Source organism: Emiliania huxleyi (assembly GCF_000372725.1).
Source record: "Emiliania huxleyi CCMP1516 unplaced genomic scaffold EMIHUscaffold_95, whole genome shotgun sequence".
NCBI classification, from domain to species: domain Eukaryota; phylum Haptophyta; order Isochrysidales; family Noelaerhabdaceae; genus Emiliania; species Emiliania huxleyi.
This window is the reverse complement of record NW_005194951.1, coordinates 2,208-18,733: the sequence shown is the minus strand read 5'-3', so window position 1 is coordinate 18,733 and position 16,526 is coordinate 2,208. Positions and strand designations below refer to the sequence as shown.

The window sequence follows — 16,526 nt, the reverse complement described above, 5'->3', positions numbered from 1 at the left end:
CACAGCCGCCAGTCGTTGCACTTCTTCCCCTTCTTCTTCTTCTTGCGAAGCCGCTCCATGCACTCCAACGCGTAGGCAACCACTCGCCGCGCCTATGTGCAAGGCGTGGGGCGCGGGTTAACCGAATCTCTCACCCGCTACCTGGTGAGGTGGGCCCCCGGGGCGCGCCATGTCGCGCGTCGCGTCGCGCGGCAGATCGAAGCGCCGCACGGCCGCAACCACCTCCTCGTCGTCGTCGGCCGGCTTGTCATACAGGCCGCACATTGCGAGGACCAGCGCGTCGCACACACTCGCCTCGTCGTGTTTGCGCGCCACCGCAGCCGCCGCGGCCTTGAGCCTGTGCAGCAGCTCCCGCCCGATGCACGCGGTGGCGACGTCGGCCGTCCGCAGCGAAGCCTCGGCCTCCGGCTTCGTGGTGCCGGCCAGGTAGGACTTCTTGGCCGCAATCACTCCACCGGGACTCCGGCCGGAGATGCTCACCTGCTGCAGCCCTTGGCGGAGCACTGGCGAGCTCTGCGGGCCGAGGGAAAAGACGTAGCGCAAGCTGCCCTTGGTCCACTTCTCGCTGACGTGCGTCTCCAACGTCGTTGAGAAGGTGCCCTTCCCGAACTTCGCGTCGAACAGCTTCACCTGCGGTGCGGAGGAGTCCCGGAGTGGCGGGGCAGGGCCGCGGCGGCGCGGGCGGAGGGAGGAGGCGGGCGCGATTCGGTGCGGCAGGCCGAGCGGCGCGTGGGGAGCGAGCGTGGGAAGGCACTGGCTGAACAGCCTGCTCCGCCGCCTCCTTCGCCGCCTTTTGCTCGACAAGTCGCGCCTGCCTCTCCTGCGGTGCGGACGAGTCCCGGCGTGGCGGGGCATGGCCGCGGCGGCGCGGGCGGAGGGAGGAGGCGGGCGCGATTCGGTGCGGCAGGCCGAGCGGCGCCTTTTGCTCGACAAGTCGCGCCTGCCTCTCCTGCGAACGCCTGCACGCGAGGGGCGCGCAAGGCATTGAGCGCGCGGAAAACTGTCCCACGCAGTGGGCGTCGCGAGCTGCGGTCGCCCAAAGCAAAACGTGCGTGGGCGCGGGCTATGTGGCGATGAGATGCCGGCCACTTGGCCGACGGGCGTGGCGGGGGCGCGAGCATGGCTTGAGCGCGCACCGCTGCGAGGCCTCCGCGCCCTCCGCCTGGCGCTGCAGCTTGAGCAAGCGCTGGCGTTGGTTCTGGAACCAAACACACACCGAGCGCGGCGTCATGTCGAGCTGCTGCGCCAGCGCCTGCCGCTCCTCGAACGAGGGCAGCGAGTCCGACTCTGCGGGACGGGGAGGGGGGTGGGGGGGTGTGACTGGGCGGGTGGAGGAGCTCGGGCGGCGCGGCGGCCGGCGAGCGTGCTGTGCGGTGTGGAGCGTCGGGCGGGGCCGGCGCGGACCGAAATGCTGCGTCAGGATGAGCAACATCGGCTTCGAGATCTCCGTCCGCTTGAACTTTGGCTGAGGGCGGGGGGGGGGGCCGTCTCCTGTCGGCGCCGAGACTGCCGCCTGAGGGAGGCAGGGAGCGAGCCAGGCTGAGAGAGGGAGCAGGACAGGGGAGAACGCCTCGGACAGGCCGAGATGCAAGCAGCAGCGCACCGTCTCGAAGGTAGTTGAAGTAAGCGGCGGCGGCGCCGCCGCAGCGGAGCCGCCGACCGTCCCACCGCTGCTCGAGCGAGGCGAGCCGAGTTGAGGTGGATGCCTGAAGGCCAAAGTGGGGCGGAACGCGGAGCGGCGTGAGTGGGTGGGTCGTGCGCGCCCCGAGTGAACGATGCGAGTTTGGGCGGGGGGTTGAAATACCCGGGAGCCGGCGTCGTCGGCAACTGCCGCTTGCAGTCGTCCGACTCCATCGTTCCGCGCCAATGTCACGCCTGCCTGCAGCAAGTTAGTAGGAGCTAAGGGCCCCGCCGCCTGCTCGCTCGCATCTGCGGTTGCGGTTGAAGGGCGCTCAGCGCGGCGAGAGCTCGTGGAGTTGGCGGATGCAGCGACCAGGCTGCCATCGCAGCGCCGCCGCTGCATCCTACCTGTGAGCCGCCGCTGCAGCGCCGCCGCAGCAGACGACGGCGAGGCCGCTGGCAGTGCATGAAGTCGAGAGCGCGGTGCAGCGGCGGACGCGGCGGAGGACGCTGTCAGACTGCCGCCGCCGCCGCCGCTCTCACGCCGAGCTGCGTACGCCTCAGCGCACAGCGGCGGCCGCTCGTGAGAGCACAAAGCACAGGGCGCACGGAGATCCTCGTAAAAAAAAGAATTTTACAATAAAACTCCCTCGCACAACACTGGGCACAGGACTGGGCACGGGACTGGCTCGCACTGGCACTAACACAGGTACACCACGGGAGCCGCCTAAGCGACTCCTGCGAGGGTGGCGAGGCACTTAGCTCCGTGCACCCGCCCACCCCCGCCACAGGCAAGCTCATTCACGACCTGCTCTGCGATGGCCGTGTGAAGAACGACTGAGATGCGCTGCTTCTGCAGCCCCAGCCAGCTCTTGGTGGTCCAAGTCACCTCATCGAGGTACTGGGCCCGCGTCAGCTTGTTCTGTAGCACGTCCGCCGCTCTCCGGAGGATCTCACGGACCCCCTTTCCGAACCCGCCGAACGATTCGAACAGCAGCAGCTGCACTTCGACGCCCTTGTCTTCCCTGGCGTAGCGATAGTCCCCGCCGTAGGACGGTATGCGGCGGTCGCCGCCCACCACCCTGCCCCCCCTGGTATGCCAGCGCCCAGTCCCTTGCCCTCTCTCGCCCTTGCTCTTCCTCTAGGATGAAATCGCTGAGGTCGCGCGTGTCGTCCATAGGCGCACCCGGTGAGAAGCCGGCTCTGTGCACCGACAGCAGCAGCTTCCGCACCGTCGTGGGGTCCCCCTGGCCGGGCGGGGCGAAAGGCTGGCGGGGTTGCCGACTCAGCACTCCTGGCTTCTGGAGGTGGTCGGCCACCGCCCTGCGCAGCCTGTCGCTGGCTCGCTTGGCGTCCCAGGCCTGGCGCATGGTCAGCAGCCCGTGCGAGACCAGGACGCTCTCTGGTAGCAGCTTGCGGAGCTGCCATGCGCACGCGGCAATCATGCAGTCGCCGGTCGCGTCTAGGTCCGCCGCCCTCCATTGGCAGTCCTCGCAGCCAAGGGGCGGGTTGTGTTTGTCCTCCAGAGCGCGGGCTAGTAGCGGGAAGCTCCGCGAGCAGACCCCGAGCCGCTCGGACGGGCCGACGGTCGCGTAGTGAGCACCGGACGCGGTGAGCAGGGACAGGGCCTCTCTGAGGGCGCGGATCGAGTCCATCTCCCAGAGGCGGACGCCATCCCCCCCCCCGCCCGCTGGCCGCGGCCCGCCCGCGTCGCTGGCGTTGTCGTGCAGAGCCGCGCCTCGGGCCTCGCCACCGTCGCTCTCCGTGGGTCGCAGCCTGCCTTCAGGCACTTGGCGCTCGCCGGCGGCGCCCTCAAGCATGATCGTGTAGTAGTACTCGGCCGGATCGTCGGCATGGACCTCAAGCACGACGGCGTCCGCATCCGGGTGTTCACTCGCGTAGACGACATGCTCGTCCTTCTGGAAGCGGGGCTTCTCAGCCCGAGGGCCTGCGGTGACGCTGTGGTCGCCCGCCGCCGCCACGCCGCTCTCGCCGCCGCCGCCGTCCTCCGCGGCGACGGCGCCACCACCCGCGGTGTCGACCGCGGTGTCGACGGGCATCTCGCCCGCGTCGTCGTCGTGCTTTCGGCGGCGGTCCTCCCGCGCGGAGGGCGGATGGCGCGGCTCCCTCTTGCGTTGTGGGCGGGCCTCTGGCTGCGAGGGCGATGGCTGCGAGGGCGATGGCGAGGCAGCCGTGCCGCTCGGCTCCGACGGCGATGCGACCGCCTCCGAATCGGGCGGGGTCGGCTTCGAGAAAAAAAAGAATTACCGGCGCATCTCTGGCGTTGTTTTTCTTCACCTCTAGTGAGGCCCGCATAGTAATGTGGGTGACTCGTGCCGCCGCCCCTGCCACCCCTGTGTCAGTGTGCCTGTGGTAGGAGAGACTGCCCAGCAAGCTGGAGGCAGGTCGCTAGACTGAGATGAGACCGCCAGTGGATGTGGGAGTCCACCGCGCACCGCGCTGCGAGCCTGTCAGCGCACGAGGACGACGAGGCGGCCAAAGCCCCCCCGCCTCATTTCCATCAAGGACGACGAGGCGCCAAGAAGCAAGGAGAGATTGACGAGCCGCGCTCAACCCATGTTCGACACGTCGATGCGCCTGACCTGGCCTCGGTGGCCCTCGTCCGCGAGCAGCAACAACGGCGACGAGTCGCCCGGCGACGATCTGGGCGCCACGAGCCCGATGTCGTGCGGCGGCGACGGCGCAGCAACTGCCGGTGGCCCCGACGAGGTGGTGGAGGTATTCAAGCCCCGAGCCGGGATCCGAATTGGCATCTCGCTGATGCGCTCGTGCCCCGCGCATCCCACCGTGCGCACCGTATTGCCGGGCTCACTCGCCGCGCAGCGCCGCTCCGACGGCTCGGATGCACCCATCATCAGCACGTTTGATCGCATCCTCGCAATCAACGGCGACAAGCCGCGGACGGCACGCGACGCTGCGGCGATGATCCGCGACGCGCAGGGCTGTGTCCGCATCCGGCTGCTGCGCAAACCGCCCGTCTTCGTCGCCGACTCTGCTCTGAAGCTGCAGCGGCGGTGGCGGCAGCGGCGCGGCTCGAGGATCGAGATCGTGTGGAAGGCGGCGGCGGCGGCGGCGGTGGGGGTGGCCTTCTCGGACGCGTTGGAGGACGCGGCGGTGGTCGCGTCCGTCGTGCCGAACAGCCTCGCCTCCGACGCCGCCCTCCACCCCGGCGACCGCCTGGTTGCGGTCGACGCCAAGCACGTCGGCTCGCCGCGCGAGGCGGCCGAGATGCTTCGGCAGGCGCGCGGGGCGGTGGCGCTGACGGTGGTGGAGGCGGCGCGCGTGGACCAGGACGCGCTGCTCGCGTCGGAGCGCCGCCGCCGCGCCGCCGAGGCGGACGGCACCGCCGAGCCTTGCGCCCTCTGCCTCGAGGTTCCGCGCTCGGAACTTGTCGCCTGGCCCGCCGGCTGCGAGCACCACTTTTGCGCGCGGTGCACGTACAAGGCGCTCGACTTTGGGATCCGGGCGTGCCCGCTCTGCCGCGCCGAGAAGCCGAGGCTCCACGCCGACGAGGCTTGAGGGCGATGGCCCAGGCCGGAGTCGAGGCGAGAGGCCCGCTCCAGCGATCGGACCACAGCACGAACCACATACCACAACGTTGCATCTCCCCGCATGTCTCACCCTCCAGTTATTGTGTATCATCAGAGTAGTACGGTGTTGTCAAGTGGCAAGTGCGACGTGAAGACGTCTGAGCTTTCTTATCGTTCGAGTCGAGGAATAATGAAATCTCGCGCTGCCCGAGTGCGAGTCTCGCGAGACCCATTATACAGATAGAGTTAGAGAGAGACTTGCAAACATGGGCTGCAAGCAACGCGGGTTCCGTGGTCAACGGGCGTTCGACCACACCACCGGCCAAGGCTACGTCAAGTCACAGCGTGGCCACTACCATGATGGGATCTTCACCAAACGAAACAAGTTCAACCTGCTTCTCCACGCGAGAGACATTCGGCGGTGGCTTCTCGCCGCCAGCAGTTGCAAAGATCAACCGCCTTGCGCGCAAGGCTCAACGCTCGGGCGTTGACCGCACCGCGTACCCTCCCCACTCCCGCCTCTCATTTGTGTCACACCACGCGGAACGCATCTCCATCGCTTCGGTGAAGGGGGTGAACCGTGCCATCCTCGATCGCCGTGCAAAGCTCGCTTCCGAGCTCTCACGCCGCGCGTAGGGCCCTTAGGGGCTTAGGGAACACAACCCCCTCTCTCTTTTCTCCCAGTAAGCTATAAGTACGTACAGATACACAAAATACGGGTTTACAAACATCAAACAAGCTCTCGCACATCATCCTTAGTTGAGGCCCTCCTATTTGCTCTTGCGAGTAGACAAGTGTTGCCATCAACAAGTAGAAGATTCTGATCTCGGGGGCGATGTGACCAACCGCTGGTAACCTCACACATGGTCTCACAGTGTGCCGGCAGTCGCCGAGCAGCAGACACAAGCCGCAGCACACCAGTGACTGAGGGCCAGTGAGGGCGAGCCCATCGCTGTGACAGCTGTGGCAGCCGCACAGCAGGCTGTGTCAACTGTGCAGAGTGTGTGAGCAGCAGAGGAGCTGCTCTCCAAGCTTCAGGCTGCATGCCACCGAAAGCGCTGTCGAGGTCCGCCGAGCGCGGCGCAGGTTGAGGGACACCATCACCGACGAGTGCGTTGGAGTTCTACTCTGGACAAAGACCGCTGCACAGCGGACGGTTTGGGCCGTGCAGCGGTCATAGCGGCGAGGCGCGGGACCGTCTGTGGCGAAGTGGCGAAGTGGGTCGCGTCCCTCGATTTCCGTCAACTCGGCCACCCTCCTCGCCGGCAAAATTGAAAAAAGTAAACCGCGTGCCCCGGTGCGCGGACACCTCGAACTCTACGCTCATCGCTGCGTCTCTGGCAGAGTCTCTGCTGGTAATCGGCGTAGGCAACATCGCCTGCATGTACATGGGGAGTGCGGAAAGTGATGATGAAGCTGAGGAAGACCATATTGCGCATTGGGAGAGAGAGATTTTTAGCAATACCAAACAACTCTAACACTCACACGTCATTTGGGGCCTGGAGCCCTGTTCACGCGCGCGCGAGACGTGCAGACAGGGTTGCCAGGTGAGAGCGAATGGCGCGGTTCACGCCTCGCACAACAGAGAGAGAGATGCGCTCTGTTGTTTTCGTTGTTTTCGCATTGGCACCGTGGATAGCCTTTGTTTGCACCTCGGGCACGATGTTTCGGCTACTCTTGCTCATCGTGTCGAGGTCTACCGCCCAATGGATGAGTGCAGAACTCGCCGCGATCAGGAGGGTCGACGGGTGCAAGCTGCAACAGCACCGCGACGACAAACTTGCGCACGGCCCACTGCGCACTGGCACCAAGCCGCCGCGTCCAGAGGATCGCGGTCGCTGGGTGGCCTGCATATTGAAGGACCAGTCTGCATACATGTGCATGTGGGACTGCCGGATGGGAGGCCGGATGGGAGGACGGCACGCCGGCCAACACTTTTTTTACACCTCCCGTTTTACTCTCGAAGGACGAGATCTCCTGGCGTTTTTACTTTTGTGTGTTTTGAGCTGGCCGTCGATGAACGAAACAAATACTCGAATTATTTTTTCTCTTCGACGCTCGGGCCCGCTCGCTCGAATAAATCACGTCTTGGAATGGTACAAGTACGACCGGAAGACGGACGAGGGGCAAGGGTGGCGCCGCCCCGAACGGCACACGCACACACACGCGGCGTCGCGGCAGACGAGATCGCGGCTGGCACGTGCGCGGCTCGTTGGGTCGGCGCCGCGGATCAGACAGAGGGCGCAATCTCGCGCAGCACACAGACGACAAGACTCGGGACTCAGAGACGCGGCGGTACAGAGTGGTCGGCGGAGCCCCCCATCCGACCCCCCACCCCCCCGCCCACCCACCACCCCCCCGCCCACCCACCACCCACCCACCAGACGACCGGCGGCGACGGCCTGCGATCGCGCCGCGCCGCCCGCGCCCGCGCCCCCGCCCCCCCGCCGACTGCCACTGGCGCCACCCGGACGGAGCGAGAGCCTCTCTGTGCCCGGGCAGCTGCGGGCTTGGCCGCTCCTCTACTTGGTCGAGACAATCGACCTGCCGATGACCTCCTTCATTATCTCGTTTGCGCCGCCGTAGATGGACTGCACGCGCGCGTCGACATACGCGCGGCAGACTGGGTACTCCCACATGTACCCCCAGCCCCCGTGCAGCTGCACGCCTATCGCTCGCCAGACAGTGAGCTCAGGCGAGAGTGTGTGGTGTGGAGGGCACGAGCCGCGCCTGGAGAGAGAGAGAGAGCGAGAGCGAGAGTGAGAGCGAGAGTGAGAGTGAGAGCGAGAGCGAGAGCGAGAGAGCGAGAGAGCGAGCGAGCGAGCGAGCGAGCGAGAGAGAGAGCGAGAGCGAGCGAGAGCGAGCGAGAGGAATGGGACGGGGAGCGAGGAGCGAGAGTGAGAGAGCGGAGAGAGCGAGCGAGAGCGAGCGAGAGGAATGGGACGGGGAGCGAGGAGCGAGAGTGAGAGAGCGGAGAGAGCGGGAGAGTGGGGAGCGAGAGTGAGAGAGCGGAGAGAGCGGGAGAGTGGGGAGCGAGAGAGTCGTGCGCCGTCGTTCGCGATCTTGGAGGTCTGGGGAGAGATGGGAAGGTGTGGGGAGATGTGGGGAGACAGGGGGGGCGCGCCGTCGTTCGCGATCTTGGAGGTATGGGGAGAGATGGGAAGGTGTGGGGAGATGTGGGGAGACAGGGGGGGCGCGCCGTCGTTCGCGATCTTGGAGGTATGGGGAGAGATGGGAAGGTATGGGGAGATGTGGGGAGACAGGGGGGGCGCGCCGTCGTTCGCGATCTTGGACTGCAAATCGGAGCCGTAGTACTTTGCCATCGACGCCATGTTCGTGTCGAGCCTGTGCTCCGAGTGCAGCTGGATGCACTGGTCCATAAAGGAGCGCGCCACCGTCACCTCGGTCTTCATCTCGGCCAGCTTGTGCTTGACGGTCTGCAGGTCGGACAGCGAGCCCTTGAAGGCCTACGGGTGGGTTCGGCTCCGTTAGGGGGGTAGGGGAGGGTGGGCAGGTCGGAGAGCAGCCCCCGAAGGCCTTTCGGTCCATCGTGTAGTCCTTAGTCCACTCAAACACCGCCTCGGCGGCCGCCACACCCATGTCTCCGATGAGCAGCCGCTCCTGCGGCAGCTCCTGCATCACGCAGTAGAAGCCCTTGTTCTCGGGGCCTGTTCACGGCGGGCGCAAGCTGTGAGGAGGCGCCGTTCACGCGCGCGGCGGCGGGCCGGGTGATCTCGCGTGATCTCGGGTGATCTCGCGTGCCGAGCATCGCAGAGGCGGGCACGCGCAGGAGAGATGGGGAGAGATGGGGAGAGGTGGGGAGATCGGACCGAGCATCGCAGAGGCGGGCACGCGCAGGAGAGATGGGGAGAGATGGGGAGAGGTGGGGAGATCGGACCGAGCATCGCAGAGGCGGGCACGCGCAGGAGAGATGGGGAGAGGTGGGGAGAGGTGGGGAGATCGGACCGAGCATCGCAGAGGCGGGCACGCGCAGGAGAGATGGGGAGAGATGGGGAGAGGTGGGGAGATCGGACCGAGCATCGCAGAGGCGGGCACGCGCAGGAGAGATGGGGAGAGATGGGGAGAGGTGGGGAGATCGGACCGAGCATCGCAGAGGCGGGCACGCGCAGGAGAGATGGGGAGAGATGGGGAGAGGTGGGGAGATCGGACCGAGCATCGCAGAGGCGGGCACGCGCAGGAGAGATGGGGAGAGATGGGGAGAGGTGGGGAGATCGGACCGAGCATCGCAGAGGCGGGCACGCGCAGGAGAGATGGGGAGAGATGGGGAGAGGTGGGGAGATCGGACCGAGCATCGCAGAGGCGGGCACGCGCAGGAGAGATGGGGAGAGATGGGGAGAGGTGGGGAGATCGGACCGAGCATCGCAGAGGCGGGCACGCGCAGGAGAGATGGGGAGAGAGGGGGAGAGGTGGGGAGATCGGACCGAGCATCGCAGAGGCGGGCACGCGCAGGAGAGATGGGGAGAGGTGGGGAGAGGTGGGGAGATCGGACCGAGCATCGCAGAGGCGGGCACGCGCAGGAGAGATGGGGAGAGATGGGGAGAGGTGGGGAGATCGGACCGAGCATCGCAGAGGCGGGCACGCGCAGGAGAGATGGGGAGAGGTGGGGAGAGGTGGGGAGATCGGACCGAGCATCGCAGAGGCGGGCACGCGCAGGAGAGATGGGGAGAGATGGGGAGAGGTGGGGAGATCGGACCGAGCATCGCAGAGGCGGGCACGCGCAGGAGAGATGGGGAGAGATGGGGAGAGGTGGGGAGATCGGACCGAGCATCGCAGAGGCGGGGACGCGCAGGAGAGATGGGGAGAGGTGGGGAGAGGTGGGGAGATCGGACCGAGCATCGCAGAGGCGGGCACGCGCAGGAGAGATGGGGAGAGATGGGGAGAGGTGGGGAGATCGGACCGAGCATCGCAGAGGCGGGCACGCGCAGGAGAGATGGGGAGAGATGGGGAGAGGTGGGGAGATCGGACCGAGCATCGCAGAGGCGGGCACGCGCAGGTCCTCGAAGAAGAGCTCGGCGGTGTCTTGCGCCTTCATGCCCATCTTCTTGAGCTTCTTGCCCTTTTGGAAGCCCGCCATGCCCTCCTCGACCAAGAAGAGAGAGACGCCGTGCGCGCCCTTTGTGCTGTCCGTCTTAGCGCAGACGATGACCACGTCGCACAACCAGCCGTTTGTGATGAAGACCTAGGGGGAGGGGTGGGGAGAGGTGGGGAGAGATGGGGAGGGATGGGGGGAGGTGGGGAGAGATGGGGGGAGATGGGGAGGGATGGGGAGGGATGGGGAGAGATGGGGAGAGGGATGGGGAGAGGGATGGGGAGGGATGGGGAGGCTCGTGATGAAGGCCTTTGAGCCGTTGATGATGTAGTCGTCCCCGTCCTTCTTGGCGGTCGTCTTGATGTTCGCAAAGTCCGACCCGGCGCCCGGCTCGGTCATCGCGAGGGCGCCTAGGGAGAGAGATGGCGAGAGATGGCGAGAGATGGGCAGAGATGGGGAGATGTGGTCATCGCGAGGGCGCCGATCCACTCCCCGGAGACGAGCTTGGGCAGGATTCGACTCTTTTGCTCCTCGGTGCCGTAGTTTGTGATGTAGGGCGCGACGATGTCAGAGTGCCTGGGTGAGATATGGCGAGATATGGCGAGGTGTGGCGAGGTGTGGGGAGGTGTGGGGAGGTGTGGCGAGATATGGTGAGATATGGCGAGATATGGCGAGATATGGCGAGGTGTGGCGAGATATGGCGAGGTGTGGGGAGGTGTGGGGAGGTGTGGGGAGAGTGAGGTAGGGCGCGACGATGTCAGAGTGCATGGCAAAGCCGGGGCGGCGCATCCCGAGTACGACTGTCTAGGAAGTGTCTCGGAAGTGTCTCGGAAGGCGCACATCGCAAAGCCGGGGCCGGTGCATCCCGAGTACGACTGCTCCTCCCACATGATGGCGGGGTACTTGCAGTCCAGCCCGAGGCCGCCGTACTCCTGCGGCGGGGCAGGCGGGAGAGTGGAGGGGGGGGGGGGGGGGGCTGAGGGGAGAGGAGGGCGCGCACTGCCAGCAAGGAAGTCTGGTGCAAGGGGCGGCGGGCGGCGGGGAGGAGCAGGTTTTTGAGGGAAGGAGTCTGCGCGCCTCCGGGACCATGTTTGAGAGGAGGCCGAGCTCGCCCGCCTTGGTCCAGAGCTCGCGCGGCACCTCGCCGGCGGCCTCCCACTCCGCGTGGAACGGCGCCACCTCGTTCTCAAAGAAGGACCGCGCGAGCTCTCGGAACATGTCGTGGTCCGCGTCAAAGATGTCGCGCGTGCCGATGGCGGTCAGAGACGACGCCATCGCGGGGTGCTGCCGCACGCCCTCGGCGGGCTCATCGGCGACCTGCGACGCGGGAAAAGGCAAGCTCGAACGGCTGCGACGCCCCGCGCGCGCCCACGCCCCGCGAGCGCGCGATCGCGAGCGTCCCCCGGGCTCGCGCCTGCGTCGAGAAGCGCCGGCCCGCAGGGGCGAGCCGAGAGGCGAGTCTGCTGACAGCGCGTGGCGCCGCCGCGGCGCGGGAGAGCATGGAGGCCCTTGATGACAGAGAAGTCGCGAGGTTTACCGAAACTCGTTTACTTTTTGACGGCGAACTTGGAAGAAGAAAAACGCACCAAGGGTTGCGGCTATGAACAGGAGCGAGTTCGCGCTGCGCTAGGCTCAGACGCCCGTTTACCGAAACTTGTTTACTTTTTGACGGCGAACTTGGAAAGAAGAAAAACTCGCGGGTACCGACAAGAACACACCCGAGGATGTCACGCCCAACAAACAAACAAAGTCGGGACACCAGCAATGTCGAGGGTGCGAAGCCAGGATTGGGGTTCTAGACGACCTCAGCGCACACCCCGAGGGGCGCCTGCAGCCTCCGCGACCCGAACGATTGATTGATGGGAAGGCGAAACACCAGTCCGACCAACGACTGGGACACCAACGCGGTATGGGTGGACGCGGGGGACGGGCGGTGACGGTCACACAGGAGCGACACACAGAACCACAAGACAAGACACTCAGCCAACGTGTGGCTTCCACACATCCTGAGCGAGCTTCCCTAGTCACCCGCGGCCGGACTCCATCCGGCACGCGTCGCTGAGCGCTCAGAGCCGCGTCCCCTGCTCGCCCACCCCGACGCTCAAGGCGCCCGAGTCGAACGACAGGCGGCACGCGAAGACTGGTTGCAGTCCCGCCGACCACCAGGCCGCGGGATGATGTGTGCGTGGTCTTGCGTGGTGGGTCTCGGAAGCTCCCTGCGGCTTTTCTTTTGAGGTGGGAGAGTATAAGGTACGGAGAAAGCATCGATCGCTGCAGAGAGACTACTGCGACGTAGACCACCCACGCTTCATAAGGTGCAGGTGTACACCTTGTACCGACACAGAGGTAGGCGCGCAGCGCCCACACCCTCTACCTAGGTGTGTGAGTGAATGCTATACCTTCAGCGCACCTTATACCGAGGTACCCTCCACATGTCCACACCGGCACCTGGGGTACTCTCGAGACGTTCACACCGGCGGTGCATGCGAATAAGGTGTGCACCGCCCGTCGACAGCCTCAGCTCTCATGCGCACCGCCTTCATAAAGTCCTCCTCCACCGCATAGTCACGCTCCCCGCGGATCGCAAACATGCCCGCCTCGGTGCAGACGTTGCGCAGGTCGGCGGCGTTGAAGCCGTCCGCAAGCTTGACGACGGACTCGTAGTCGATGTCGCCCTTCTTGGTGATGGGCGCCGCGTGGATCTTGAGCACGTCCACGCGCGCCGACTCGCCTGGCAGCGGGATCTCGATCTTGCGGTCAAGCCGGCCCGGCCGCATCAGCGCCGGGTCGAGCACGTCGGGCCTATGGACATGTCTCGGACGTGTCTCGGGCATGTCATGGGCGTGTCCTAGCCGGGTCGAGCACGTCGGGCCGGTTGGTCGCGCAGATAATCTTGACCTTGCCCAGGCCGTCGAACCCGTCCAGCTGGTTGAGCAGCTCCCCGCGGTCGGCGCTGGATCTCGCGGTCGGCCGAGGTCCCCTCCGAGAAGCGCCGCCCTCCGATGGCGTCGATCTCATCCATGAAGATGATGCAGGGCTCGTGGTCGCGCGCGTAGCCAAACATCTCGCGGATCAGCCGCGCCGACTCGCCGATGTACACTTGTCGACAATCGCCGACGCGACGACCTTGAGGAAGGCGGCGTCGATGTTGTTGGAGACGGCGCGCGCGAGCAGCGTCTTGCCGGTGCCGGGCGGGCCGTAGAGCAGGCAGCCCTTGGGCGCCTGGTACGAGGGAGAGATGGGGGAGAGATGGGGGAGAGAGGGGGGAGATAGGGGGGGATAGGGGGGGGCGTAGAGCAGGCAGCCCTTGGGCGCCTGGTACGGGGGAAAGATGGGGGAGAGATGGGGGAGAGATGGGGGAGAGATGGGGGAGAGATGGGGGAGAGATGGGGGGAGAGGAGTAGCTCGTGCTGTCCGCCTCCTCGGCCTTCATGTGGAAGACGACCGGGTCCACCTCGCGCGGCAGCGCTCGCATGATCGTGAGGGTAGTCATGTCGAGCGTGACTGACTCGCGTCCCCTGCACCAGCTTCGCCTGAGGCGGGTGGTGGAGGGAGAGATGGGCGACGCCAGTGTGCTGTTTGACAGAAGAATTCTTTTTGCGTTAGTGCCAGTGCGCGCCAGTCCCGTGCCCAGTGTTGTGCGAGGGAGTTTCCTTGTAAGATTCTTGTGTCGAGCCTGTCTGTGCACTTGTGTTCTTTAAGGTGGGGGCATGGGCCCTACTGCGAGGAGGGAGAGGGAGGTGGGGGGCAGGGAGAGGGGGGGGGAGAGGAGGAGGGGGGGGGGGAGGGGGAGGGGTACGGGGGGGGCGGCATGGAGGGGGAGAGGAAGAGCAAGGGCGAGAGAGGGCAAGGGACTGGGCGCTGGCATACCAGGGGGGGCAGGGTGGTGGGCGGCGACCGCCGCATACCGTCCTACGGCGGGGACTATCGCTACGCCAGGGAAGACAAGGGCGTCGAAGTGCAGCTGCTGCTGTTCGAATCGTTCGGCGGGTTCGGAAAGGGGGTCCGTGAGATCCTCCGGAGAGCGGCGGACGTGCTACAGAACAAGCTGACGCGGGCCCAGTACCTCGATGAGGTGACTTGGACCACCAAGAGCTGGCTGGGGCTGCAGAAGCAGCGCATCTCAGTCGTTCTTCACACGGCCATCGCAGAGCAGGTCGTGAATGAGCTTGCCTGTGGCGGGGGTGGGCGGGTGCACGGAGCTAAGTGCCTCGCCACCCTCGCAGGAGTCGCTTAGGCGGCTCCCGTGGTGTACCTGTGTTCGTGCCAGTGCGCGCCAGTCCCGTGCCCAGTCCTGTGCCCAGTGTTGTGCGAGGGAGTTTTGTTGTAAAATTCTTTAAGGTGGCAGTCCGGGTTTTGCGAGACGGGTGTCGTCCCGCAAGATGGCATCACGCTCGCACCTGCCGACCGCCGCCACGGCGGCGAGACGCCTTCTCCGCCACCGCGGCGCCGGCCACAGGCCAGCGCTAGGCAGCTGCCGGCCACACTGGGCCGGATTTGCCGGTAACCGTCGCCGCACACTCCTACGTCCACGCCGCTGTGACGTCTGGCGACGAGGCGCCGGCCGCCAAGCTTCATCGCCAACGTGGTCGCTCGCTGGTCCTCTCGGCTCGGCCAAGCGTCGGACCAGCTCACACGAGCTCCAGACAGCCACCAGTCGCCACGCGCAAAGCGTACGGGTCGCCGGCTCCCTGTTGTGCTCTCACGCTGGCCGGCGTAAAACTGTACTGGCAGTTGTCATGCCGTACCCGTCGCGTTTCGAAAGGGAGCCCTCAATCGACGCGTCTACACGCACCGTGCCACCACTCTCCACAACTGCTACCGTGGACATCAAGCTCCTCGACTCGATCTGCGGCTACGACGGCGCTCTAGCTGCTGGCTCTCGCGGGTGTCTGGCGACCCGCTCAGGCTTGCGAAACGGCCGCCCGCGGCGACGTGTTCGAGCTCGCTGGCCTTCTCCGCGCGGCTGGGCCCGCCCCTAGTCGGGGCCGACCCGCCCAGTCACTGGGCAGCGCGTGCGCCGTCATCCTGGACGACGGTGTGCCGATGCATCCGGGAGGCTCCGCGGGGCTGCTCTAGCAGCCTCGGGAGGGTCGAAAATCGAAGCCGGAGCGGCGGACCACGGAAGCTCCACGGACGGTGAGGCGGGCTGTGGTTGACCCCCCCTGACCGGGTGAGGGAGTGGCGCCCCGGGAGTGCCGCTCCGGCGACGTCTGTGGCCTCCACGGTACCGTGACCGCGGTGCTCGCTCTCGCGGCCGTCTCACGACCCGCTCGAGACGAAAACCGGAGCGGACGGTGCGACGAACCGCGAGTGGGATGGTCTGCTCCGCGCGGCTGGGCCCGCCCCTAGTCGGGGCCGACCCGCCCAGTCACTGGGCAGCGCGTGCGCCGGCGTTCTGGACGACGGTGTGCTGGTGCATCCGGGAGGCTCCGCGGGGCTGCTCTAGCAGCCTCGGGAGGGTCGAAAATCGAAGCCGGAGCGGCGGACCACGGAAGCTCCACGGACGGTGAGGCGGGCTGTGGTTGGCCCCCCCTGACCGGGTGAGGGAGTGGCGCCCCGGGAGTGCCGCTCCGGCGACGTCTGTGGCCTCCACGGTACCGTGACCGCGCCGGCCTCGCTCGGGAGGCTCTTTCGGAGCCGTCGGCCTCCGAAACCGTCGCGTTGCTGCGCCTGGACGGCTTCGATGCTCGCCAAACCCGTCGGCACCGTTCATATACACATGAATTGTGAGTGAACGCGCATTCTGCAAAGGGGTGTGAACGGAGAGAGCAAACTCCTGGCAGCTCCCACAGTCGAAATGTGCGCCAGCTGCCCGCTCACCTGTGTCACGCCGCCGCGCACGCACCTCGCTATGTGCTCGCGCGAGCTCCCGCCCGAGCCTCCAGCTCGGTTTCCCACTGCTGCGGAGCCGATCGCTTTTCCTCGGCGCTCGCGTCGAGCCGAGCTCTCGGCACTCTACGGCGGGCGTCGCTGTGCGGGGCGCCCGTTTCCTGCTGGCCCGAGCGGAAAGCTCCACGTGCCCGCGCGAGCTCCGGGCCGAGCCTCCAGCTCGGCGTCCCACTGCTGAGGAGCCGATCGTCGTCCGTCGGTGCTCTCAAGGAGCCGAGCTCCTTGGCCTGCGGCCGGCGACGCTGCAGGACGGCGCGCGCGCACCCCCCCCCCCCCCTTCTCCCGCGCGCTCTTCCGCGGGCTTTTTTTTTTTTTTCTCCTTGCCTCGTGCGGTTGTTTTTCGCCCCCCCCCCCGTCTGTGCTTGGTTCCTTGGCCCCCTCTTCTCTGTTCCTGTCCCCTCCTCTTTTCTCCC

General features: G+C 66.4%; 5 protein-coding genes across 5 annotated transcripts in view; 3 read left to right on the top strand and 2 right to left on the bottom strand.

Moving 5' to 3' along the window:
- The first annotated feature begins 4,150 nt into the window (after positions 1-4,150).
- Positions 4,151-5,900, top strand: EMIHUDRAFT_439179 (hypothetical protein). Its single transcript, XM_005756708.1, has one exon. The coding sequence runs from the start codon at positions 4,198-4,200 to the stop codon at positions 5,158-5,160; it is 963 nt and encodes a 320-aa protein (XP_005756765.1). The 5' UTR covers positions 4,151-4,197; the 3' UTR covers positions 5,161-5,900.
- A 1,343-nt stretch (positions 5,901-7,243) lies between these two features.
- On the bottom strand, positions 7,244-11,736 carry EMIHUDRAFT_360281 (long-chain specific acyl-CoA dehydrogenase). Its single transcript, XM_005756707.1, has 8 exons — positions 11,299-11,736; positions 11,062-11,153; positions 10,692-10,797; positions 10,531-10,620; positions 10,158-10,371; positions 8,709-8,839; positions 8,446-8,638; positions 7,244-7,839 (listed from the first exon to the last, which is right to left on the bottom strand). Exons 1-8 carry the CDS (start codon positions 11,494-11,496, stop codon positions 7,694-7,696), a joined length of 1,170 nt encoding a protein of 389 aa, XP_005756764.1. The 5' UTR covers positions 11,497-11,736; the 3' UTR covers positions 7,244-7,693.
- Positions 11,737-12,287: 551 nt separating this feature from the next.
- Positions 12,288-13,714, bottom strand: EMIHUDRAFT_221105 (hypothetical protein; the record flags this gene model as incomplete). Its single annotated transcript, XM_005756706.1, has 6 exons — positions 12,288-12,361; positions 12,558-12,589; positions 12,724-12,971; positions 13,120-13,174; positions 13,322-13,443; positions 13,667-13,714. The coding sequence occupies 6 exons, from the start codon at positions 13,712-13,714 to the stop codon at positions 12,288-12,290; spliced, it is 579 nt and encodes a 192-aa protein (XP_005756763.1).
- A 64-nt stretch (positions 13,715-13,778) lies between these two features.
- EMIHUDRAFT_221104 (hypothetical protein) lies at positions 13,779-14,458 on the top strand (the record flags this gene model as incomplete). Its single annotated transcript, XM_005756705.1, has 2 exons — positions 13,779-13,888; positions 14,095-14,458. The coding sequence occupies 2 exons, from the start codon at positions 13,779-13,781 to the stop codon at positions 14,456-14,458; spliced, it is 474 nt and encodes a 157-aa protein (XP_005756762.1).
- A 1,549-nt stretch (positions 14,459-16,007) lies between these two features.
- The window catches only part of EMIHUDRAFT_439176 (hypothetical protein), a gene marked incomplete at its 5' end in the record, with an annotated part of 1,624 nt that continues 1,105 nt past the window's right edge, over positions 16,008-16,526 (top strand). The window contains one exon of the mRNA XM_005756704.1: positions 16,008-16,365. Coding sequence (XP_005756761.1) covers positions 16,008-16,365 — 358 coding nt within the window. The remainder of the gene's footprint in view (positions 16,366-16,526) is intronic.

What these genes read in the sequence shown, in the direction of transcription:
- EMIHUDRAFT_439179 (XM_005756708.1), top strand. Translation starts at nt 4,198, where the DNA reads ATGTTCGACACGTCGATGCGCCTGACCTGGCCTCGGTGGCCCTCGTCC.
- EMIHUDRAFT_360281 (XM_005756707.1), bottom strand. Translation starts at nt 11,496, where the DNA reads ATGGCGTCGTCTCTGACCGCCATCGGCACGCGCGACATCTTTGACGCG. An exon ending in TCTCAAACATGGTCCCGGAG is followed by an intron (nt 11,154 to 11,298) that starts GCGCGCAGACTC and finishes GCCCCGCCGCAG; the next exon opens with GAGTACGGCGGCCTCGGGCT. An exon ending in ACATCATCAACGGCTCAAAG is followed by an intron (nt 10,372 to 10,530) that starts GCCTTCATCACG and finishes CCCTCCCCCTAG; the next exon opens with GTCTTCATCACAAACGGCTG.